This window comes from Nerophis ophidion, linkage group LG04 (genome assembly GCF_033978795.1).
Source record: "Nerophis ophidion isolate RoL-2023_Sa linkage group LG04, RoL_Noph_v1.0, whole genome shotgun sequence".
NCBI lineage: Eukaryota > Metazoa > Chordata > Actinopteri > Syngnathiformes > Syngnathidae > Nerophis > Nerophis ophidion.
The window spans coordinates 2,489,970-2,516,392 of NC_084614.1; the positions used below are offsets into that span (position 1 = coordinate 2,489,970).

A 26,423-nucleotide genomic window follows, 5' to 3' on the forward strand; every position below is an offset into this window, starting at 1 on the left:
TGTAAGGATACCCACATGAAAAGCACATTTAATAAAAAAAACATTATGGTCTTACCTTTACTTATAAATATAATCCATGCCAGCTCCTTCTGATCAAACGCATCGATAACTTGTTTATAGAAGTCTTCCTTATCTTTCTTCAGTTTCAAATGTCTCGATGGAGATCTTCCTTTATTATCTGCTGCTTCGATTGAAAGTCCAGTTATAAAACTGCTATCAGCAGGTTCGTCATATCCGTCCCAGCACATATCACGTCACCCATTCTCACTTCTTCTGCAGCCGAGTAGTCTCAAAAAGGATCACTAGCGCCCTCTACCACCAGGAGGCAGGAGTCATTTAATGACTCATATTTGACACACGCAGCTACGGTATTGTGACGGTCTCAAGCCGTCGTCTTGTGGGTTCCCAGGACCCCCAAGGAAGGAGATGACTTGAGCAGTTTGACTTTATTTTTCAATAAAACCTCAGTCCAGGTCGCTCTTCCGCTCCTCTCTGCTCGCACGCCGTCTCCTCGCCGCCATCTTGGGCCGGGCTCCAGCGTGCCCTGGCTGTCGGACCGTCGGCTCCACAGGTGTATTAATAAAACATAGCTGCTTACTGTTCTTTTTAGCATATTCAATAGCTTGGACCTTAACTACTGAATAGCTCTTAATCTTCTTCCCTTTATGCAATTTCAAATTACCGGTATTGAAATCAGCCTCCTCCATTTTGAAAATGATGACAGGGGAAGTGTCGCTCGTGACGTCACGAGTTTGACCCGGCGCTAACTATTTGCAAAGCGAGTTTGACCCGGCAGTAATTCAAGGCAGGCACATACTACATGCCCGGCGGCAATTCAAGGAAATACAGTATGTTTGTTTTTGATTTATCAATACTTATGCCTACTACGCTACTCTCTCAGTCATTTGACAACCCCTTCTGTGTACTCTACAAATGTGTTTTTAAAATCATGTTAACAAGTTGCAGGAATACAAATCAGTTACTAGTTTTGTTTTGTACTGTTACTTTACCTGGCGTTGTGTGTTATGCTTTTATTCTGATAGCGCAGACCGGATGTGACGTAAGGACGCTTGTTATTGCGACACATTGAGTCCTATGCGACACTGAGAGCTGGTCGTAATAAACACATTGTTTGTATAAATACAAGCCATACAACCACCGTTTATATATTTGCTTCAGTATACATTTATTAAAAGTATTTTTGAAAATAAATACATCGTCATTTCCGGGTTGGTTGTTTCCCATAAGGCACCGCGCGCGTCCTCACATCCAAACATGGCGTCGAGAGCTCCAGGTAAGCCGTGATGAGAATCACATTTATTACTCCTTTTCATGGCCCGAGCAGCGGGAACATCTAATAAAGTTTCATTCGGCGTCGGTTTAGGCGAACGTCTCGTTTTAAGTGTTATTTGTGACCCCTTTGACTTGCGTTTGTCCTCTAGCGGCGCCCTGCTAGCTACATGCTAACGGCTAAAGTCGCATGCTAAAACTCCCTTTTTAACCACATTTCATGTATTATTAAACTACATTTCATGCATAATTTGTGTAGTATTAAACTACATTTCATGCAAAAATCCTGCATTATTGAATCATACATGCTTAATACGACCTTCTTAGCGACTAATAATCCGGACCAGTATCGGCCCTGAAAATAAACATAGGTCGATACACTTGTCGATTCTCACATCGGCACCAAATGTGGGTTATTGATAGGGATGATGTTCAGAGGTGGGTAGAGTAGCCAGAAATTGTACTCAAGTAAGAGTACTGGTACTTTAGAGATTTATTACTCAAGTAAAAGTAAGGAGTAATCACCCAAATATTTACTTGAGTAAAAGTAAAAAGTATGTTGTGAAAAAACTACTCAAGTACTGACTTCGTTTAATGATTACGGCAACGAATAATGCACAAAAACATAAAAATAGCAATGAGCAAATTCAGAGCAAGGAATATCTCTTAAGCAACTAAAACAATAATATATATTAAATAATACATTAAAATTAAAAAAATAAATTAAGGCTAATTGAGCTACAATAACTTAACAGCACCATAGGCTCAGTGGGCATTGATTGATTGATTGATTGATTGATTGATTGATAGAAACTTGTATTAGTAGATTGCACAGTACAGTACATATTCTGTACAATTGACCACTAAATGGTAACACCCCAATAAGTTTTTCAACGTTAATCAATTACTTAATAAATGACCAAGTCGAGGTGATCTACCTCATATATACATACACACACATATATATATATATATATATATATATATATATATATATATGCATACCTTTATATATACAGTATATAATTTATATTTATTTATTTTGCTGTTTTTGTTGACATGTTAAAGGTGTTTTAATGAATATACATGCATGTTTAACATATAGATTCCTATTTTTAATGAAGACAAGAATATAATAAGTTGGTGTATTACCTGATTCTGATGACTTGCATTGATTGGAATCAGACAGTATAGTGCTGATAACGTCCACGTTTTCAAATGGAGGAGAAAAAAAGTTCCTCTTTTCTGTCTAATACCACATGAAAGTCGTTGGTTTTTGGCATCTTATTTGTCCAGCTTCCATATTAGTTTTTATACACTTTACAAGAAATACATTGGCGGCAAACTCCGTAGCTTGCTAGCTTGTTTGCGCTGGCTTTCGGAGACTCTTATTTTGTTAGCGCAGGCGCGATGGGGCGGCACTTTTATTGTGAAGACAGGAACTGTGCGATCAGTCTTTAGGCTTTTGACAGGAAGTACGGTTGAAATAAAAATGGTCTTTTTTCCTTTAAACTTTTGATTGATTGGTTGATAGATTGACATTTTTATTAGTAGATTGCACAGTACAGTACATATTCCGTACAATTGACCACTAAATGGTAACATCTCAATGAGTTTTTCAACCTGTCAGGTTCTACGTGTGACGATCACGTTACCACCTGGCTCTGTTTGATTGGTCCAACGTCACCAGTGACTGCATTTGATTGGTGAAACGCAAACATGCGTAGTTCCTACTTTGAATGTGTGTCTGACAAAAACAAAACAAACAAAGCGTGCATTAACAGATCGATTAAAAAAAAAAAAGTAGCGAGTTGCGACCTGATTGCAGATAAATGGAGCGGAGTAAAAGTAGCGTTTCTTCTCTATAAATATACTCAAGTAAAAGTATGTTGCATAAAAACTACTCTTAGAAGTACAATTTATCCCAAAAGTTACTCAAGTACATGTAACGGAGTAAATGTAGCGCGTTACTACCCACCTCTGGTGATGTTTGATAAGAAATTATGGAGTTCGAGCCTATTATCGAACCGATTCCTTATCGATTCTCTTATCGAGTTACATGGAGAAAAAAAACATTTGGTTTAACAAAATCTCACTTTTATTATATAAGTAAAAAATAAAATCTAATAAATATTGACTGTTACCCCACTAAAAAAATATATATATTGACTGTTGTTACCTAAAGTGTATTAAGTGGGATTTTTCAGAAAAAAAATATATACAGTAAGACAAAAACAAGCTGTCTCTGTGGTCACTACAGGTGTATAAATAACAATATAGTGTTAAATAAAATCAGTCCCTTGGGCACAAAAATGAAAATAATACAGCTCTCCAAAAAGTGCACTTCTGCTCCTATTTGACATAACTGTTTGTTATGATGCTGTGACATTTTTGCAATTTATTTCTGGAGCTCGGTTGGTAGAGCGGCCGTGCCAGCAACTTAAGGGTTGCAGGTTCGATTCCCGCTTCCGCCATCCTAGTCACTACCGTTGTGTCCTTGGGCAAGACACTTTACCCACACTGGTTTAAATTAGGGATGCACCGATTAATCGGTAAATATTTATATAGTGTTGTGAACATGATGTGTTGTTGCAGTGGCCAGCGGCAGGCTGCTGAGTGGTTTGAGGAAGTGGTATTACAACTTGGCTGGCTTCAACAAACTGGGTAAGCATCGAGCGTGCACGTTTTGCCACCCCGCTTGCTTTTAAAGAGCCGTTGCACGCCTCAGGTCTGATGCGAGACGACACGAGGTACGAGGACGCCGACGTGAAGGAGGCTTTGCGGCGGCTGCCAGAGGAGGAGTACAACGACCGCATCTTCCGCATCAAGAGGGCCCTGGATCTGTCCATGAAGCAGCAGATCCTGCCCAAGGACCAGTGGACACAGTATGAGCAGGTAGCAGCAACCTAACAGACTTTTACATGTCAAAAACATTCACAGATTCAAGTCCTCAACTTCGGCCATGAAAAATAAGACTGTTCAATCTAGTATTGATACCATTTTTGATTCCTATATCGGTTATCAGCCTCCTTGACTACTAATAATCAGTATGGGTATCATCTAGGGCTGGGCGATATACTGCAGGTTTGACTCTGTGCGATATAGAAAATGACTAGATCGTAATAATCGAGTACACGTTGTCACACATTTGCTTTTAGCTGCTGGCATTACACTACAGGCTCTTCTCACTCCTTCTTGTGTCTCCTTCTCAGAGTGTAAGCGCACCTTCTTACATACTTTCACCTCATATGTCAAATACGTATACGCTGTCACGCCAAATTTCTTCCCCCCTACAAAAACATTAGCCGCACCGTTTTACAGGCCGCAGGTTTCAAAGCGTAGGGAAAAAAGTAGTGGTGATTTCTATATCAATGAAAATGTGTTATTTGTGTCACGATTGCTGAGTAAGAGCGTGTCCCTCCAACTGCCACGTTTAGGACCGGCACTACCTGACGCCGTACCTGGACGAGGTGATCCGCGAGAGGAAAGAAAAAGAGGAGTGGATGAAGAAATGAAAGAGTGAGCTGAACATTACTGCTATTTAACACAAACCCTCACTAAAATGTGCATTTGGAAAGGTGGTGTTGTCTTTATTGGCGTGGCAGAAGTCGTCATTGACGTAGTACAAACCCCGTTTCCATATGAGTTGGGAAATGGTGTTAGATGTAAATATAAACAGAATACAATGATTTGCAAATCATTTTCAAGCCATATTCAGTTGAATATGCTACAAAGACAACATATTTCATGTTCAAACTCATAAACTTTATTTTTTATTTTTTGCAAATAATAATTAACTTCGAATTTCATGGCTGCAACACGTGACAAAGAAGTTGGGAAAGGTGGCAATAAATACTGATAAAGTTGAGGAATGCTCATCAAACACTTATTTGGAACATCCCACAGGTGTGCAGGCTAGTTGGGAACAGGTGGGTGCCATGATTGGCTATAAAAACAGCTTCCCAAAAATGCTCAGTCTTTCACAAGAAAGGATGGGGCGAGGTACACCCCTTTGTCCACAACTGCGTGAGCAAATAGTCAAACAGTTTAAGAACAACCTTTCTCAAAGTGACATTGCAAGAAATTTAGGGATTTCAACATCTACGCTCCATAATATCATCAAAAGGTTCAGAGAATCGGGAGAAATCACTCCACGTAAGCAGCATGGCCGGAAACCAACATTGAATGACCGTGATCTTCCATCCCTCAGACGGCACTGTATCAAAAACCGACATCAATCTCTAAAGGATATCACCACATGGGCTCAGGAACACTTCAGAAAACCACTGTCACTAAATACAGTTGGTCGCTACATCTGTAAGTGCAAGTTAAAGCTCTACTATGCAAAACAAAAGCCATTTATCAACAACATCCAGAAACGCTGCCGGCTTCTCTGGGCCTAAGATCATCTAAGATGGACTGATGCAAAGTGGAAAAGTGTTCTGTGGTCTGACGAGTCCACATTTCAAAGTGTTTTTGGAAATATTTGATGTCGTGTCATCCGGACCAAAGGGGGAAGCAAACCATCCAGACAGTTATAGGCGCAAAGTGTAAAAGCCAGCATGTGTGATGGTATGGGGGTGCATTAGTGCCCAAGGCATGGGTAACTTACACATCTGTGAAGGCACCATTAATGCTGAAAGGTACATACAGGTTTTGGAACAACATATGCTGCCATCTAAGCGCCGTCTTTTTCATGGACGCCCCTGCTTATTTCAGCAAGACAATGCCAAGCCACATTCAGCACGTGTTACAACAGCAAGGCTTTGTAGTAAAAGAGTGCGGGTACTTTCCTGGCCCGCCTGCAGTCCAGACCTGTCTCCCTTGGAAAATGTGTGAAGCGTAAAATAGGACAGCGGAGACCCCGGACTGTTGAAGGACTGAAGCTCTACATAAAACAAGAATGGGAAAGAATTCTTTCCTCAGTTCCCAAACCTTTATTGAAGTGAATTATATTTATATAGCGCTTTTCTCTAGTGACTCAAAGCGCTTTACATAGTGAAACCCAATATCTAAGTTACATTTAAAGCAGTGTGGGTGGCACTGGGAGCAGGTGGGTAAAGTGTCTTGCCCAAGTACACAACGGCAGTGACTAGGATGGCGGAAGCGGGAATCGAACCTGCAACCTTCAAGTTGCTGGCACGGCCGCTCTACCAACCGAGCTATACCGCTGTTGTTAAAAGAAAAGGTGATGTAACACAGTGGTGAACATGCCCTTTCCCAACTACTTTGTCACGTGTTGCAGCCATGAAATTCTAAGTTGATTATTATTTGCAAAAAAAAAAAAAATGTTTATGAGTTTGAACATCAAATATGTTGTCTTTGTAGCATATTCAACTGAATATGGCTTGAAAAGGATTTGCAAATCATTGTATTCTGTTTATATTTACATCGAACACAATTTCCCAACTCGTGAGGAAGCAGGGTTTGTAGAAGTAGTCACACGTTCAGTTCTTCTGGCCCCTCCGCTGGTCCACCTCCGTGACCGTGCCCAGGAAGTTGTCCACCACCGCGTGGAAGGACTTGAGCAAGGACACCCCCAGCTCGTTGCTGGTCTCCTTGAGGTCTGCGTCATAGACGCCCATCAGCGGCGTGCACACCTCCACGCCGCCTCTCCCGGCGCCCGCCAGGACCCCCAGCAGCTGCTCCCGGACCTCCTGGAAGAGGGCCCGGTCGTACCGCAGAAGCACGGCGTCGTCCAGCGGGTAGACGGCGTCCTCCGGGTAGCACTCGCGGGGCACCGGGATCTCCACGTACCTCAGCTTGGGGAAGTCAGCGGACAAGGCGGAGAAGATGCCCCGCAGCCCCCGGGAGGTCAGAGGGTTGCCCAGCAGCTTGAGTTCCTCCAGCGCCCGACAGCGGCTCAGCGCGCCCACCAGGGCGTCCACGTGGGCGTCCTCCACGCCGCACTCCTCCAGCACCAGCGTGGCCAGCGTGGGCGAGCAGCGGCCCAGCAGCTTGTGGAAGGGAGCGGCCAGGGCGCCCGTGACCTGGTGTCCGCTCAGGTCCAGCTGGACCAGGTTCTCACTGTGCAGGCTGTTGGACAGGTAGGTCATGTCCACCCGGCTCAGGCAGCAGTTAGCCAACTCCAGACTTTCAAGAGCTGTGGGGAGAGGACTGACAACACAACTCTGGTCACTCACTTCCTCTCCTCCACTAAGTCCACATCTGCTACTGGGTAGAAGTACTGAGTCCACATCTGTTCCTCTGTACTTTTACTGGGTAGAAGTACCAAGCCCACATCTGTTCCTCTGTACTTTTACTGGGTAGAAGTACCAAGTCCACATCTGTTCCTGTGTACTTTTACTGGGTAGAAGTACCAAGTCCACATCTGTTCCTGTGTACTTTTACTGGGTAGAAGTACCAAGTCCACATCTGTTCCTGTGTACTTTTACTGGGTAGAAGTACCAAGTCCACATCTGTTCCTGTGTACTTTTACTGGGTAGAAGTACCAAGTCCACATCTGTTCCTGTGTACTTTTACTGGGTAGAAGTACCAAGTCCACATCTGTTCCTGTGTACTTTTACTGGGTAGAAGTACCAAGTCCACATCTGTTCCTGTGTACTTTTACTGGGTAGAAGTACCAAGTCCACATCTGTTCCTGTGTACTTTTACTGGGTAGAAGTACCAAGTCCACATCTGTTCCTGTGTACTTTTACTGGGTAGAAGTACCAAGTCCACATCTGTTCCTGTGTACTTTTACTGGGTAGAAGTACCAAGTCCACATCTGTTCCTGTGTACTTTTACTGGGTAGAAGTACCAAGTCCACATCTGTTCCTGTGTACTTTTACTGGGTAGAAGTACCAAGTCCACATCTGTTCCTGTGTACTTTTACTGGGTAGAAGTACCAAGTCCACATCTGTTCCTGTGTACTTTTACTGGGTAGAAGTACCAAGTCCACATCTGTTCCTGTGTACTTTTACTGGGTAGAAGTACCAAGTCCACATCTGTTCCTGTGTACTTTTACTGGGTAGAAGTACCAAGTCCACATCTGTTCCTCGATACTTGGTACTTTTACTGGGTAGAAGTACCAAGTCCACATGTGTTCCTGCGTACTTGGTACTTTTACTGGGTAAAAGTATTATGTCCACATGTGTTCCTGTGTACTTGGTACTTTTACTGCCTAAAAGTACTAAGTCCACATGTGTTCCTGTGTACTTGGTACTTTTACTGCCTAAAAGTACTAAGTCCACATGTGTTCCTGTGTACTTGGTACTTTTACTGCCTAAAAGTACTAAGTCCACATGTGTTCCTGTGTACTTGGTACTTTTACTGCCTAAAAGTACTAAGTCCACATGTGTTCCTGTGTACTTGGTACTTTTACTGCCTAAAAGTACTAAGTCCACATGTGTTCCTGTGTACTTGGTACTTTTACTGCCTAAAAGTACTAAGTCCACATGTGTTCCTGTGTACTTGGTACTTTTACTGCCTAAAAGTACTAAGTCCACATGTGTTCCTGTGTACTTGGTACTTTTACTGCCTAAAAGTACTAAGTCCACATGTGTTCCTGTGTACTTGGTACTTTTACTGCCTAAAAGTACTAAGTCCACATGTGTTCCTGTGTACTTGGTACTTTTACTGCCTAAAAGTACTAAGTCCACATGTGTTCCTGTGTACTTGGTACTTCTACTGGGTAAAAGTAGTAAGTCCACATGTGTTCCTGTGTACTTGGTACGGTTACTGGGTAGAAGTAGTTAGTCCACATGTGTTCAAAAAGTAGTGTGTACACCTGTATTACTGTGTACTTGGTATTTATACTGGGGGAAAAGGTAGTGTGTACGCCTGTGTTTCTGTGTACTTAGTACTTCTACTGGGTAATAGTTGTAAATCCACATGTGTTCCTATCTACTGTGTACTTCTACTGGTTAAAAGTAGAGTACACACGTTCCTGTGTACTTCTAACTTATACTGGGTAGAGGTAGTGAGGACACATCTGTCCCTGTGTACTTCCTCCTTCTACTGAGTACAAGTAAACATTGCACATACATCCTTGTGTACAGTACATATTACCTCTACTGTAATACGTGCACATGTGTGGCTGTGTACTTACTATTTGTACGGGGTTGAAATAGTCTACATGACAGGTATAAATGTAGTTCTTCCACTGGCACAATGTCAGGTCTAGGAGGTGGACTCACCTGAGCGGGACTAGGAGGTGGACTCACCTGAGCGGGACTGGGAGGTGGACTCACCTGAGCGGGACTGGGAGGTGGACTCACCTGAGCGGGACTGGGAGGCGGACTCACCTGAGCGGGACTAGGAGGCGGACTCACCTGAGCGGGACTAGGAGGCGGACTCACCTGAGCGGGACTAGGAGGCGGACTCACCTGAGCGGGACTAGGAGGCGGACTCACCTGAGCGGGACTAGGAGGCGGACTCACCTGAGCGGGACTAGGAGGCGGACTCACCTGAGCGGGACTAGGAGGCGGACTCACCTGAGCGGGACTAGGAGGCGGACTCACCTGAGCAGCCTGCGTATGTGTCCAGTGAGCACGGAGAATCCCAGCGAGAGGCGGGTGAGGCAGGTGAGTCGAGCCAGCAGGTGTCCGAGCGTGGCCAGGATGTCATCCTCATCTGCGCCCAGCCTCCTCACATCCAGCGCCCCCGCAGGCAGCACCAGGGAGTGCAGCCGGGGGAAGTCCACCTGGGAGAGCAGCACCTCCAGGTGAGCGGCCTCCAGCGGGACATTGTGCACCACCTCCAGGGAGGTGATGAGTTGGGGCCGGGCCAGTCCCAGGATGTAGAAGAACTGCCGGGGCGCCAGGGAGTCTGCCCGGAAGCCCAGGAAGTGGATCTTGAGGGGACAGAGGCGGTGCAGGAGCAAGGCCTGCGACACCTGCTGGTAGCTGCGGCCCGTCACCAAGCCGTGCAGCCTCACCTGGATGGACATGTCCCGCACCTCGCCCGCCTGCATGGCCGCCGCTGTCTCCTCGCACACCTTGGCCAGCTGCTGGGTGCGAGCCCAGCGGCCCATGGTGGTCCCGCACGGGCACGCCTGCTGCTCCACGTCTCTCAGGGCCGTCAGGTCCACCACGCGCAGGACTTTGGAGTATGTGGTGGGCGGGGACAACACGTAGTCCTTGGGGGGGACACAGAGGTGACGTCAGACCACCACAAGGTGACATCAGACCACCACGAGGTGACATCAGACCACCACGAGGTGACATCAGACCACCACGAGTTGACATCAGACCACCACGAGGTGACATCAGACCACCACGAGGTGACATCAGACCACCACGAGGGGACATCAGACCACCACGAGGTGACATCAGACCACCACAAGGTGACATCAGACCACCACGAGGTGACATCAGACCACCACGAGGTGACATCAGACCACCACGAGGTGACGTCAGACCACCACGAGGTGACGTCGGACCACCACGAGGTGACATCAGACCACCACAAGGTGACGTCGGACCACCACAAGGTGACATCAGACCACCACAAGGTGACGTCAGACCACCACAAGGTGACATCAGACCACCACAAGGTGACGTCAGACCACCACAAGGTGACGTCAGACCACCACAAGGTGACGTCAGACCACCACAAGGTGACATCAGACCACCACAAGGTGACATCAGACCACCACAAGGTGACATCAGACCACCACAAGGTGACATCAGACCACCACAAGGTGACATCAGACCACCACAAGGTGACATCAGACCACCACAAGGTGACATCAGACCACCACAAGGTGACGTCAGACCACCACAAGGTGACATCAGACCACCACAAGGTGACATCAGACCACCACAAGGTGACATCAGACCACCACAAGGTGACGTCAGACCACCACAAGGTGACGTCAGACCACCACAAGGTGACGTCAGACCACCACAAGGTGACGTCAGACCACCACAAGGTGACGTCAGACCACCACAAGGTGACATCAGACCACCACAAGGTGACATCAGACCACCACAAGGTGACGTCAGACCACCACAAGGTGACATCAGACCACCACAAGGTGACATCAGACCACCACAAGGTGACGTCAGACCACCACAAGGTGACATCAGACCACCACAAGGTGACGTCAGACCACCACAAGGTGACGTCAGACCACCACAAGGTGACGTCAGACCACCACAAGGTGACGTCAGACCACCACAAGGTGACGTCAGACCACCACAAGGTGACGTCAGACCACCACAAGGTGACATCAGACCACCACAAGGTGACATCAGACCACCACAAGGTGACGTCAGACCACCACAAGGTGACATCAGACCACCACAAGGTGACATCAGACCACCACAAGGTGACATCAGACCACCACAAGGTGACGTCAGACCACCACGAGGTGACGTCAGACCACCACGAGGTGACGTCAGACCACCACGAGGTGACGTCAGACCACCACGAGGTGACGTCAGACCACCACGAGGTGACGTCAGACCACCACGAGGTGACGTCAGACCACCACGAGGTGACGTCAGACCACCACGAGGTGACGTCAGACCACCACGAGGTGACGTCAGACCACCACAAGGTGACGTCAGACCACCACAAGGTGACGTCAGACCACCACAAGGTGACGTCAGACCACCACAAGGTGACGTCAGACCACCACGAGGTGACGTCAGACCACCACAAGGTGACGTCAGACCACCACAAGGTGACGTCAGACCACCACAAGGTGACGTCAGACCACCACAAGGTGACGTCAGACCACCACAAGGTGACGTCAGACCACCACAAGGTGACGTCAGACCACCACAAACTATTATTAGTCTGCACTAAAAAGTTGACCCACATTCAAATCACGACTTTTATTCATCAAATTTTAAATAATTGTTCATAAAGAAATCATTAAAAAAAAAAAAGAAAAAAACATTTTTTATTTGTGTATGTGTAAGTGTGTATATATATATATATATGTGTGTGTGTGTGTGTGTGTGTGTGTGTAAATATGAGTGTTTATACACTTGTGAATATAGGTATATACATATATATAAAGTGTGTGTATATATATATATATATATACATATACATATATATCAAATGTAAGTTTGAGCAAAGTACAAATATTACAACACAACATTAAAGTGTAAAAAATGTTTACAAAATGATTTAAGATTTTCCTTCAAGTACAAGAATGATCCACCAGAAGTGTGAGTGAATACTGCATGACAGGGAAGTACATTGACAAGTATTATTCTAGTATTCATGTGTTCTCACAAGTATTATATAGTATTTATGTAAATTGACAAGTATTAAATGTCATATTCATGTATATTCACAAGTATTATTCTAGTATTGTGTATTGACAAGTATTATTATAGTATTCATGCATATTGACAAGTATTATTGTAGTATTCATGTATCGTCACAATTATTAATATAGTATTCACGTGTATTGACAAGTATTATTCTGGTATTGATGTATATTCACAAGTATTAATATAGTATTCATGTATATTGACAAGTATTATTCTAGTAATCATGTATATTCACAAGTATTATTATAGTATTCATGTATAGTCGCAAGTATTAATATAGTATTCATGTATATTGAAAAATATAGTATTCATGTATTTTGACAAGTATCATCATAGTATTCATGTATATTCACAAGTATTATTGTAGTATTCATATATATTCACAAGTATTATTCTAGTAATCACGTGTATTGACGTATTATTATAGTATTCATGTATTTTGACAAGTATAGTATTCATGTGTATTGACAAGTATCATAGTATTCACGTGTATTGACAAGTATTATTCTAGTATTCATATATATTCACAAGTATTATAGTATTCACGTGTATTGACAAGTATTATAGTATTCATATATATTCACAAGTATTCTAGTATTCATATATATTCACAAGTATTATTCTAGTAATCACGTGTATTGACGTATTATAGTATTCATGTATATTGACAAATATAGTATTCATGTATTTTGACAAGTATAGTATTCATGTGTATTGACAAGTATCATTATAGTATTCACGTGTATTGACAAGTATTATTCTAGTATTCATATATATTCACAAGTATTATAGTATTCATATATATTCACAAGTATTATTATAGTATTCACGTGCATTGACAAGTATTATTATAGTATTCATAAATATTGACAAATATAGTATCCATGTATTTTGACAAGTATTATAGTATTCACGTGTATTGACAAGTATTATTCTAGTATTCATATATATTCACAAGTATTATAGTATTCATATATATTCACAAGTATTATTATAGTATTCACGTGTATTGACAAGTATTATTATAGTATTCATAAATATTGACAAATATAGTATCCATGTATTTTGACAAGTATCATTATAGTATTCACGTGTATTGACAAGTATTATTCTAGTATTCATGTATACTCACAAGTATTATAGTATTCATATATATTCACAAGTATTATTATAGTATTCGCGTGTATTGACAAGTATTATTCTAGTATTCATGTGTATTGACAAGTATTATTCTAGTATTCATGTATACTCACAAGTATTATAGTATTCATATATATTCACAAGTATTATTATAGTATTCGCGTGTATTGACAAGTATTCTAGTATTCATGTGTATTGACAAGTATTATTCTAGTATTCATGTATATTCACAAGTATTCTAGTATTCATGTATATTCACAAGTATCATTATAGTATTCACGTGCATTGACAAGTATTATTATAGTATTCATATATATTGACAAATATCATAGTATTCATGTATTTTGACAAGTATCATAGTATTCACGTGTATTGACAAGTATTATTATAGTATTCACGTATATTCACAAGTATTATTCTAGTATTCATGTATATTGACAAGTATTATTGTAGTATTCATGTATATTGACAAGTATTATTGTAGTATTCATGTATATTCACAAGTATTATTGTAGTATTCATGTATATTCACAAGTATTATTGTAGTATTCATGTATATTCACAAGTATTCTAGTATTCACGTGTATTGATGTATTATTATAGTATTCATGTATATTGACAAATATAGTATTCATGTATTTTGACGAGTATTATTATAGTATTCACGTGTATTGACAAGTATTATAGTATTCATATATATTCACAAGTATCAATCAATCAATGTTTACTTATATAGCCCTAAATCACTAGTGTCTCAAAGGGCTGCACAAACCACCACGACATCCTCGGTAGGAAAACTCACACCCAGTGGGACATTGGTGACAATAATGACCCAGTGGGACGTCGGTATTATAGTATTCATAAATATTGACAAATATAGTATCCATGTATTTTGACAAGTATCATTATAGTATTCACGTGTATTGACAAGTATTATTCTAGTATTCATGTATACTCACAAATATTCTAGTATTCATATATATTCACAAGTATTATAGTATTCACGTGTATTGACAAGTATTATTATAGTATTCATGTATACTCACAAATATTCTAGTATTAATATATATTCACAAGTATTATAGTATTCACGTGTATTGACAAGTATTATTATAGTATTCATAAATATTGACAAATATAGTATCCATGTATTTTGACAAGTATCATTATAGTATTCATGTGTATTGACAAGTATTATTCTAGTATTCATGTATACTCACAAGTATTATAGTATTCACGTGTATTGACAAGTATTATTGTAATATTTATGTATATTCACAAGTATTATTATAGTATTCATATATATTGACAAATATCATAGTATTTATGTATTTTGACAAGTATTATTCTAGTATTCACGTGTATTGACAAGTATTATTCTAGTATTCACGTATTTTGACAAGTATTATTATAGTATTCATGTATATTGACAAATATAGTATTCACGTATTTTGACAAGAATTATTATAGTATTCACGTGTATTGATAAGTATTATTATAGTATTCATGTATTTTGACGAGTACTATTCCAGTATTCATGTGTATTGAGGAGCAGTATCATATTTGACACAGCGGGTACCTGCAGTCCGGCGAAGATGGCGTCCAGGCAGGTGCGACAGGTGCGTGAGGTCAGGTCGGTGTGACAGTCGGCCGTCCTTCCCAGCAGCCTTTGCAGGTGCAGCTCTGCCAGCGGCCAGGTGCGCACCAAAGCCCTCAGCAGGTGTGCCTCCTCGTGCAGGTAACATGCCTTGAAGACCGCCGGGTACAAGGGCAGGGACAAAGTCCTCAGACTCTCCTCCGCCGCGCTCCACTCGCTCGCCACCAACGCCTCCGACGCCAGGAAGCGCAGAGACTTCATGTTTGTTTGTGTGTGTGTGTGTGTGTGTGTCTGTGTCTTGTTGTGTTATTTTTAGTATCAGCTGCTCGCATCACACGTCTATTTGCGGCTCTCACCCTTCCAGTGGCTCCACCCCTCACATTTGCAAACACAACAAGAGGGTGTTCTGTTGTGGGCGTGGCTTATATACCGCTGCACTTTGTAGTCTGATAAATACAGTGATCTTCCACCAAATGGGAGAAAGAAGAAAAAACATGTTATTTTGTAGACTAACAGATACTACATTGCTTCATTTGGAAGCAAGGAAGGTATGTAAATAAACATTTACAGAATATTTATGTGTAAATACCTCATTTCAAAAAAGTATATATCTGCGAATTGTAGTCCGGGGTGGCTAATATGAGGAATTTTTTTTTTCTAAAATTGAGTGGGTGTGGCTTATATACCGGTGTGCTTTGTAGTCTGGAAAATACAGTAATCTTCCACCAAATGGGGGAGAGGGGACATGTTATTTTGTAGACTAACAGATACTACGTTGCTTCATTTGGAAACTGAAGGTGTGTAATTAAACATTTACACAATATTTCTTAGTAAATACATCATACCACATGTACATTATTCAAACAGATTTGTTTGCTAGTCAACAAAACATTTAGATGTATTTTTCAAACACAAATTTGTTTACCAGTAAACAAAACATGTACATTATTCAGATTTGTTTTACTAGAAGAAAAAATATTTACATGATTTATTTTTTAAACAGGTTTGTTTACTGAAAACAGCACATTATTTTTCTAACATATCTTTGTTTACCTGTAAACAAATTTTCATTATTTTTCAAACACATTTGTTTACGAGTAAACCAACATTTAAATGTTTCACAAATCTCTTTACTAGTAAATAAAACATTTTCCATAATTAATTTTTCAAACGCAGGTTTGTTTACTAAAAACAAAACATTTACATCATTTATTTTTAAACAGATTTGTTTTAGTAGTAAACAAAACATTTACATATTTTATTTTTCAGACACAGATTTTTTTACCCGTAAAAAAAACATTAAATGATTTTTCCACAAATGTGTTTACCAGTAAACAAAACATTTACATAATTTATTCAAAGCATATTTGTTTACTAGTGAACAAAACATTTACATTATTCAAACATATTTGTTTACCAGTAGACAAAACATTTACATTATTTTTTAAACAGATTTGTTTGCTAGTAAACAAAACATTGTTTACCAGTAGTCAAAACATTTACATAACTTATTTAAAGCATATTTGTTTACTAGTAAACAAAACATTTACATTATTCAAACATATTTGTCTACCAGTAGACAAAACATTTACATTTATTTTTTAAACACAGATTTGTTTGCTAGTAAACAAAACATCGTTTACTAGTAGAAAAAACATTTACATTATTTATTTTTTAAACACAGATTTGTTTGCTAGTAAACAAAACATTGTTTACCAGTAGACAAAATATTTATATCCATCCATCCACCCATTTTCTACCGCTTATTCCCTTATGGGGTGACGGGGGTCGCTGGCGCCTATCTCAGCTACAATCAGGCGGAAGGCGGGGTACACCCTGGACAAGTCACCACCTCATCACAGGGCCAACACAGATAGACAGACAACATTCACACACTAGGGACCATTTAGTGTTGCCAATCAAAAAATATTTATATGATTTATTTTTCAAACACAGGTTCGTTTACTAGCAAACAAAACATTTACATTTATTTTTCAAACACAAATGTGTTTACTAGTAAACAAAACATTTACATAATTTATTTAAAGCAGATTTTAAAACTTTTACATTATTCAAACAGATTTGTTTACTAGCAAACAAAACATTTACATAAATTATTTTTAGACAGATTTTATCAGCAAACAAAACATCTACATAAGTTGTTTTTAAACATATTTGTTTACTAGTAAACAAAACAGTTACATTATTTATTTTTCAAACACAAATGTGTTTACTAGTAAACAAAACATTTACATAATTTATTTAAAGCAGATTTGTTTACACGTAAACACAACTTTTACATTATTCAAACAGATTTGTTTACTAGTAGACAAAACATGTACATGATTTATTTTTTAAACACAGATTTGTTTGCTAGTAAACAAAACATTTACATTATTCAAACAGATTGGTTTGCTAGCAAACAAAACATTTACATAAGTTGTTTTTTAAACAGATTTGTTTACTAGTAAACAAAACATTTACATAATTTATTTAAAGCAGATTTGTTTACAAGTAAACACAACTTTTACATTATTCAAAGAGATTTGTTTACTAGTAGACAAAACATGTACACAATTTATTTTTTAAACAGATTTGTTTGCTGGTAAACAAAAATGTAAATGATTTATTTTATAAACAGTTTTGTTGGCTAGTAAACAAAACATTTACATTATTCAAACAGATTTGTTTACTAGCAAACAAAATATTTACCATGATTTACTTTACAAACATTTGTCTAAGACCTTGACATGGTTTCTTTTGCAAACAGCTTTGTTTACTGAAAACAACTCATTTACATTATTTTTCAAACATATTTTTGTTTACTTGCAAACAAATCATCGTCATTTTTATTCAAAAATGTTTACTTGTAAAAAAAATATTGACATGATGTATTTGTCAAACGTACAGATGTGTTTACTTGTAAACAAAACATCGACATGATGTATTTGTCAACAAGACTTTAAATGTGCAGATGGTCTTTGACTGCTGGGTCTGCCTGAGGCCGTGAAGGTGAGACCAGGACCGGGACAAGGACCAGGACCAGGAGCAGGACTGTACAAAAGGTCCAGGTGCTAACGCTAACTAGCCCCGCCCACAGCCTCCTTGAGGCCCCGCCCAGGTGAGGGCCCGATGTGAGTCCAGATGTAGCCTCTCTCTGCCCGACTGACCAGCGTGGGGAAAGGTGAGCTGCGGGACCGGAAGTACTCGGAGGGGGCGTGGCACACAAACTCCAGGTACTCCATCTTCCTGGGCAGCTCTTCTTCTGGACCTGACAACACATGCTAGTACTCACTTTATGACAACACATGCTAGTACTCATTTTATGACAACACACGCTAGTACTCACTTTATGACAACACATGCTAGTACTCACTTTATGACAACACATGCTAGTACTCACTTTATGACAACACATGCTAGTACTCACTTTATGACAACACATGGTAGTACTCACTTTATGACAACACATGCTAGTACTCACTTTATGACAACACAGGCTAGTACTCACTTTATGACAACACATGCTAGTACTCACTTTATGACAACACATGCTAATACTCACTTTATGACAACACATGCTAGTACTCACTTTATGACAACACATGCTAGTACTCACTTTATGACAACACATGCTAGTACTCACTTTATGACAACACATACTAGTACTCACTTTATGACAACACATGCTAGTACTCACTTTATGACAACACAGGCTAGTACTCACTTTATGACAACACATGCTAGTACTTACTTTATGACAACACAGGCTAGTACTCACTTTATGACAACACATGCTAGTACTCACTTTATGACAACACATGCTAGTACTCACTTTATGACAACATATGCTAGTACTCACTTTATGACAACACATGCTAGTACTCACTTTATGACAACACATGCTAGTACTCACTTTATGACAACACATGCTAGTACTCACTTTATGACAACACATGCTAGTACTCACATTATGACAACACATGCTAGTACTCACTTTATGACAACACATGCTAGTACTCACTTTATGACAACACATGCTAGTACTCACTTTATGACAACACACGCTAGTACTCACTTTATGACAACACATGCTAGTACTCACTTTATGACAACACATGCTAGTACTCACTTTATGACAACACATGCTAGTACTCACATTATGACAGCACATGCTAGTACTCACTTTATGACAACACATGCTAGTACTCACTTTATGACAACACACGCTAGTACTCACTTTATGACAACACACGCTAGTACTCACTTTATGACAACACATGCTAGTACTCACTTTATGACAACACATGCTAGTACTTACTTTATGACAACACAGGCTAGTACTCACTTTATGACAACACAGGCTAGTACTCACTTTATGACAACACATGCTAGTACTCACTTTATGACAACACATGCTAGTACTCACTTTATGACAACACATGCTAGTACTCACTTTATGACAACACATGCTAGTACTCACTTTGACAACACATGCTAGTACTCACTTTATGACAACACATGCTAGCACTCACTTTATGACAACACATGCTAGTACTCACTTTATGACAACACATGCTAGTACTCACTTTATGACAACACATGCTAGTACTCACTTTATGACAACACATGCTAGTACTCACTTTATGACAACACAGGCTAGTACTCACTTTATGACAACACAGGCTAGTACTCACTTTATGACAACACAGGCTAGTACTCACTTTATGACAACACATGCTAGTACTCACTTTATGACAACACATGCTAGTACTCACTTTATGACAACACATGCTAGTACTCACTTTATGACAACACATGCTAGTACTCACTTTATGACAACACATGCTAGTACTCACTTTATGGCACTAACGCATGCTAGTACTCACTTTATGACACTAACACATGCTTCCATACTAGTACTCACTTTATGACACTAACACATGCTTCCATACTAGTACTCACTTTATGACACTAACACATGCTTCCATACTAGTACTCACTTTATGACACTAACACATGCTTCCATACTAGTACTCCTTTTATGACACTTTGTGAGAAGACCTGCCTACCAAGGATGTAGAATGTGTACTAGTATTCACTTTATGACGGGTGCTCACCCAGGATGTAGGTGCCAGCATCAAAGTGCCCCTGAGGACTGTCCTGAGTGGGGAGGAGCCAGGTGAGAGCGGCACTCTTCTGGCAGTACTGGTCCTGGACAAAACCTCGGATCTGAGCAAAGTAGGACTTTCCATCCTCCTCGTCAACCACCTTGATCACATCCCCGGTCTGGTAGAACACACCCTGACACACGCACACACACACACACACACACACACACACACACACACACACACACACACACACACACACACACACACACACACACACACACACACACACACACACACACACACACACTGTGCAATGACTACCTTTTTATTTACAATGACTACAAACCCCGTTTCCATATGAGTTGGGAAATGGTGTTAGATGTAAATATAAACAGAATACAATGATTTGCAAATCCTTTTCAAGCCATATTCAGTTGAATATGCTACAAAGACAACATATTTGATGTTCAAACTCAAACTTTTTTATTTTATTATTAATAATATCAATGCTTATTATTAATCATAATTTGGGTTATTATTACTATAAATTCTTATTATTAATCATAACTTGGATTAGTATTAACAATAATCACTATTAGTCATAACTTGGGTTATGGTTAATATGATTAATATCAATGCATATTATGAATCATAACGTGTGTTATGATTCATATCAATTCTTATTATGAATCATATCTTGGGTTATTATTATGAATATCAATTGTTATTATGAATCACAACATGTTATTGTTAATATCAGTGCTTATTATGCATAATAACTTGTGTTATGATTAATATCAATACTTATGAATCATATCTTGTGTTATCATGATTAATATCAATACTTATTATGAATCATAACTTGTTATAATTAATATCAATGCTTATTATGAATCATAACTTGTGTTATTATAATTATTTTTCAATGTTTATTATGAATGATAACTTGGGTTATTATGATTAATATCAATGCTTATCATGAATAATAACATGTGTTATTATTATTATTATCATCAATGCTTATTATGAATCATAACGTGTGTTATTATGATTAATATCAATGCTTATTATGAATCATATTTTGAGTTATTAATTTTAATATCAATTCTTATTATGAATCACAATGTGTTATTATTGTTAATATCAATGCTTTTTTATAAATGATAACTTATTATTATTATCAATACTTATTATGAATCATATCTTGTGTTATTATGATTAATAGCAATGCTTATTATGAATCATAACTTTGGTTATTATGATTAACATCAATACTTATTATGAATCATAACTTGCGTTATTATGAATAATATCAATGCTTATTATGAACCATAACTTGTGTTATTATGATTAATATCAATTGTTATTATGAATGATAACTTGTGTTATGATGATTAATACCCATGTTTATGATCGTGTTCTTGCTACCTTGTGGAAGACAGACTCTGCAGTGATGATGGTTGCTACAGATTCTGGAGCCTTGATTGGCTGCAAAGAAGCACACAAATAAAAGTAATAATTAATAAGCAGGTGAAAAAGTAGGAAGATAAAAATATGAAAATTACATTCTTCAATTTAAAAATGTGTCTTCTCCCTTTGCCTTTGGTGGAAACTTTCTTGTCAGACGCAGGAGTTTTGTACTTGGTGCTCCTCAGGCGAGCTGACCTCCTGTGGATCTCCTGTTTGCACTGCGGGAATATTACAGCACCAGATCAATAACTCTCAATATTACAGCACCAGATCAATAACTCTCAATATTACAGCACCAGATCAATAACTCTCAATATTACAGCACCAGATCAACAACTCTCAATATTACAGCACCAGATCAATAACTGTCAGTATTACATCACCAGATCAATAACTGTCAATATTACATCACCAGATCAATAACAGTAGATATTATATTAGAAATATTGCATCAACAACAGTAAATATTATATTAGAAATATTGCATTAATACGAGTGAAGAGAGTTTGATCAACAGTAAATGATGTGTGAGTGAGATGATGTATTATACTGTAAGTCTTCAGGTTACAAATCAATAAGTATTTGCAAATAAAAGCAAATAATCAATAATAAGATGATAATATCAATAATAAGATGACAATACTGCCACCTGCTTCCCTGCGCTGTTCCAAAAAAAGCAAATAATCAATAATAAGATGATATCAATAATCAATAATAAGATGACAATACTGCCACCTGCTTCCCTGCGCTGTTAAAAAACAAACAAATAATCAATAATAAGATGGTGATATCAATAGTCAATAATAAGATAATAATATCAATACTTTATAAAAAGGTAATATCAATAAGATGATAATATTAATAATAATAAGTTGAAAATATCAATAATAAATAAGATGACAATATCAATAATGAGATAATATCAATAAAAAGATGGTAGTATCAATAATAAATGAGATAATATCAATAATAAGATTATTTCAATAATAAGATAATATCAATAATAATAAGATAATATCAATAATAAGATGACAATATCAATAATGAGATGATAATATCAACAAAAAGATGACAATATCAATAATATGATAATATCAATAAGGTGATATCAATAACCAAGAGTAAGATGATATCAATAATAAGATGAAAATATCAATAATGAGATGATAATATCAATAAAAAGATGGTAGTATAAATAATAAATGAGATAATATCAATAATAAGATTATTTCAATAATAAGATAATATCAATAAGATCATAATATCAATAATAATAAGATAATATCAATAATAAGATGACAATATCAATGAGATGATAATATCAACAAAAATATGACAATATCAATAATATGATAATATCAATAAGATGATATCAATAACCAAGAGTAAGATGATATCAATAATAAGATGAAAATATCAATAAGCTGATAATATCAATAATCAATAATAAGATGATAATATCCATCCATCCATTTTCTACCGCTTATTCCCTTTTGGGGTCGCGGGGGGGCGCTGGCGCCTATCTCAGCTACAATTGGGCGTAAAGCGGGGTACACCCTGGACAAATCACCACCTCATCGCAGGGCCAACACAGACAGATAGACAACATTCACACTCACATTCACACACTAGGGACCATTTAGTGTTGCCAATCAACCTATCCCCAGGTGTGTGTCTTTGGAGGTGGGAGGGGCCTATCCCCAGGTGCATGTCTTTGGAGGTGGGAGGGGCCTATCCCCAGGTGCATGTCTTTGGAGGTGGGAGGGGCCTATCCCCAGGTGCATGTCTTTGGAGGTGGGAGGGGCCTATCCCCAGGTGCGTGTCTTTGGAGGTGGGAGGGGCCTATCCCCAGGTGCGTGTCTTTGGAGGTGGGAGGAACCTATCCATAGGTGCATGTCTTAGGAGGTGGGAGGGGCCTATCCCCAGGTTCCTTCCTTTGGGAGGTGGGAGGGGCCTATCCCCAGGTGCATGTCTTAGGAAGTGGGAGGGGCCTATCCCCAGGTGTGTGTCTTAGGAGGTGGGAGGGGCCTATCCCCAGGTTCCTTCCTTTGGGAGGTGGGAGGGGCCTATCCCCAGGTTCCTTTTTTTCGGAGGTGGGAGGGGCCTATCCATAGGTGCGTGTCTTAGGAGGTGGGAGGGGCCTATCCCCAGGTGCATGTCTTTGGAGGTGGGAGGGGCCTATCCCCAGGTGCACGCCTTTGGAGGTGGGAGGGGCCTATCCCCAAGTGGATGTCCTTGGAGGTGGGAGGGGCCTATCCCCAAGTGGATGTCCTTGGAGGTGGGAGGGGCCCATCCCCAGGTGCGTGTCTTAGGAGGTGGGAGGGGCCTATCCCCGGGTGCATGTCTTTGTAGGTGGGAGGGGCCTATCCCCAGGTGCATGTCCTTGGAGGTGGGAGGGGCCTATCCCCAGGTGCGTGTCTTTGAAGGTGGGAGGGGCCTATCCCCAGGTGCATGTCTTTGGAGGTGGGAGGGGCCTATCCCTAGGTGCATGTCTTAGGAAGTGGGAGGGGCCTATCCCCAGGTGTGTGTCTTAGGAGGTGGGAGGGGCCTATCCCCAGGTGCATGTCTTTGGAGGTGGGAGGGGCCTATCCCCAGGTTCCTTTTTTTCGGAGGTGGGAGGGGCCTATCCATAGGTGCGTGTCTTAGGAGGTGGGAGGGGCCTATCCCCAGGTGCATGTCTTTGGAGGTGGGAGGGGCCTATCCCCAGGTGCACGCCTTTGGAGGTGGGAGGGGCCTATCCCCAAGTGGATGTCCTTGGAGGTGGGAGGGGCCTATCCCCAAGTGGATGTCCTTGGAGGTGGGAGGGGCCTATCCCCAAGTGGATGTCCTTGGAGGTGGGAGGGGCCCATCCCCAGGTGCGTGTCTTAGGAGGTGGGAGGGGCCTATCCCCAGGTGCATGTCCTTGGAGGTGGGAGTAAGCCGGAGTACCCGGAGGGAACCCACACATTCACGGGGAGAACATGCAAACTCCACACAAAAAGATCCCAAACCCGGGATTGAACCCTGACTACTCAGGACCTTTGTATTGTGAGGCAGACGCACTAACCCCTCTACCACCGTGAAGCCCTAAGAGGATTATAATATCAATAATAATATGACAGTATCAATAATAAGATGACAATACTACTACTGATAATGAATAATAATATAGCGTCACCTGCTTCCCGGCAGGGCTGCCGGCGGAGGCTCCAGCAGAGGCCGGGGAGGAGAAGGAGGAGAAGGCGGAGGAGAACGAGGTCCCGGCGGCCACTAAACTGCTCTTCACCGCGCAGTTGTTGCACAAGATGTCGCCCTGGCTGCTCTTCTTCCACATGGACGAAGAGTTGCTCTTGCACTGCGAGCAGCTCGGCTTCACGCCCAGCGGCATGACGACGAGGAATATTATTATTAATATGAATATTGATAATATTCCTGTTAAAGGCGGGCTGGGAGAAGAAAGGCGGGATGTGGATGACGACAGGCCTCACTAGCACTACTTCATCTCAGTCATGGAGACAATGTTCATGCGCCGAGCCCAAAAGGGACAAGCGGTAGGAAATGGCGGGACAACGTGTCAGTTTATGGCGCCAACATGTTAGTTTGTGGCGCCAACATGTTTGTTGTTGTCAGCCTTGTCTTCTTGTCCGGAGATCAGCCGCCATTGACAAAAATAAAAAAACAACGTTTCTTCTTCCGCTGACGTCACTCCTCACAGGCTGTGCTGCCCCCTGCTGCATTGGAGGGGGAGCAACACACTGCATTTTAAAGTACAATCCACATAAATACCGAGGGATCGTCGCAGAAATTTCTAGAAGTGCCTCTCTAGAAAATATGATGATCTAAATCAGGGTTATTGATCACCTATAATCGATAAACCACAACGTCAAAGTGGGTGTGTATTTTGTCCCTGACGGCGTACCGTAGATTGCTCTCTTAAAATGGCGGGCAGTACACGCATGCGTAATACGATCATGGCTACGCCGCCGTTTGTTTATGCTGCAAATTCTTGAAAACTATTTTTAAAAATAAAAATGTCTCACCGATAACAATTGAAATTCTTCCAATAAAGACAATATTTCATGGCTTTTGTATATATATATTTTTTCATTTTCTAAGATTTTATAAATGCTTGAATTGATCATTAATCCAATATTGATAATCATTCCTAGGTTGCTATCTTTCATAAATATACCAAATTTAATTTCTTCAATCGCTGTAGACTTAGACAAACTTTAATGATCCACAAGGGAATTTTTCCTGACACACATATATATATATATATATATATATATATATATATATATATATATATATTAAAAAAAACTTAAAAAAAAAAAAAATATATATATATATATATATATATATATATATATATATATATATATATATATATATATATATATATATATATATATATATATATTCAAATGAATCCGCGGTATCTTCCATAGCGTTACAGATGTTACAGTTGTCAAACACAATGTCACATTTCACACTGCACTTTAATTCACGAACAAACAAAAAAATACAATGCAGAAAAATTTGATTTAATCCAATCAGAAAAATGCGTGCAGGATTTAAAAACATATTTATTTCTTT

At 39.9% G+C, this 26,423-nt stretch overlaps 3 protein-coding genes across 3 annotated transcripts; 1 reads left to right on the forward strand and 2 right to left on the reverse strand.

Moving 5' to 3' along the window:
- The first annotated feature begins 949 nt into the window (after positions 1-949).
- Positions 950-4,867, forward strand: LOC133550647 (cytochrome b-c1 complex subunit 7). Its single transcript, XM_061896572.1, has 5 exons — positions 950-959; positions 1,148-1,294; positions 3,886-3,954; positions 4,019-4,185; positions 4,728-4,867. Exons 1-5 carry the CDS (start codon positions 950-952, stop codon positions 4,803-4,805), a joined length of 471 nt encoding a protein of 156 aa, XP_061752556.1. The 3' UTR covers positions 4,806-4,867.
- On the reverse strand, positions 4,856-15,576 carry lrrc14b (leucine rich repeat containing 14B). The gene is made up of 3 exons (XM_061896721.1): positions 15,244-15,576; positions 9,753-10,369; positions 4,856-7,407 (listed from the first exon to the last, which is right to left on the reverse strand). The coding sequence occupies exons 1-3, from the start codon at positions 15,520-15,522 to the stop codon at positions 6,738-6,740; spliced, it is 1,566 nt and encodes a 521-aa protein (XP_061752705.1). The 5' UTR covers positions 15,523-15,576; the 3' UTR covers positions 4,856-6,737.
- Positions 15,577-16,112: 536 nt separating this feature from the next.
- Positions 16,113-25,517, reverse strand: gatad1 (GATA zinc finger domain containing 1). Its single transcript, XM_061896724.1, has 5 exons — positions 25,003-25,517; positions 21,941-22,063; positions 21,804-21,863; positions 20,382-20,565; positions 16,113-18,532 (listed from the first exon to the last, which is right to left on the reverse strand). Exons 1-5 carry the CDS (start codon positions 25,210-25,212, stop codon positions 18,342-18,344), a joined length of 768 nt encoding a protein of 255 aa, XP_061752708.1. The 5' UTR covers positions 25,213-25,517; the 3' UTR covers positions 16,113-18,341.
- Positions 25,518-26,423: the final 906 nt, after the last annotated feature.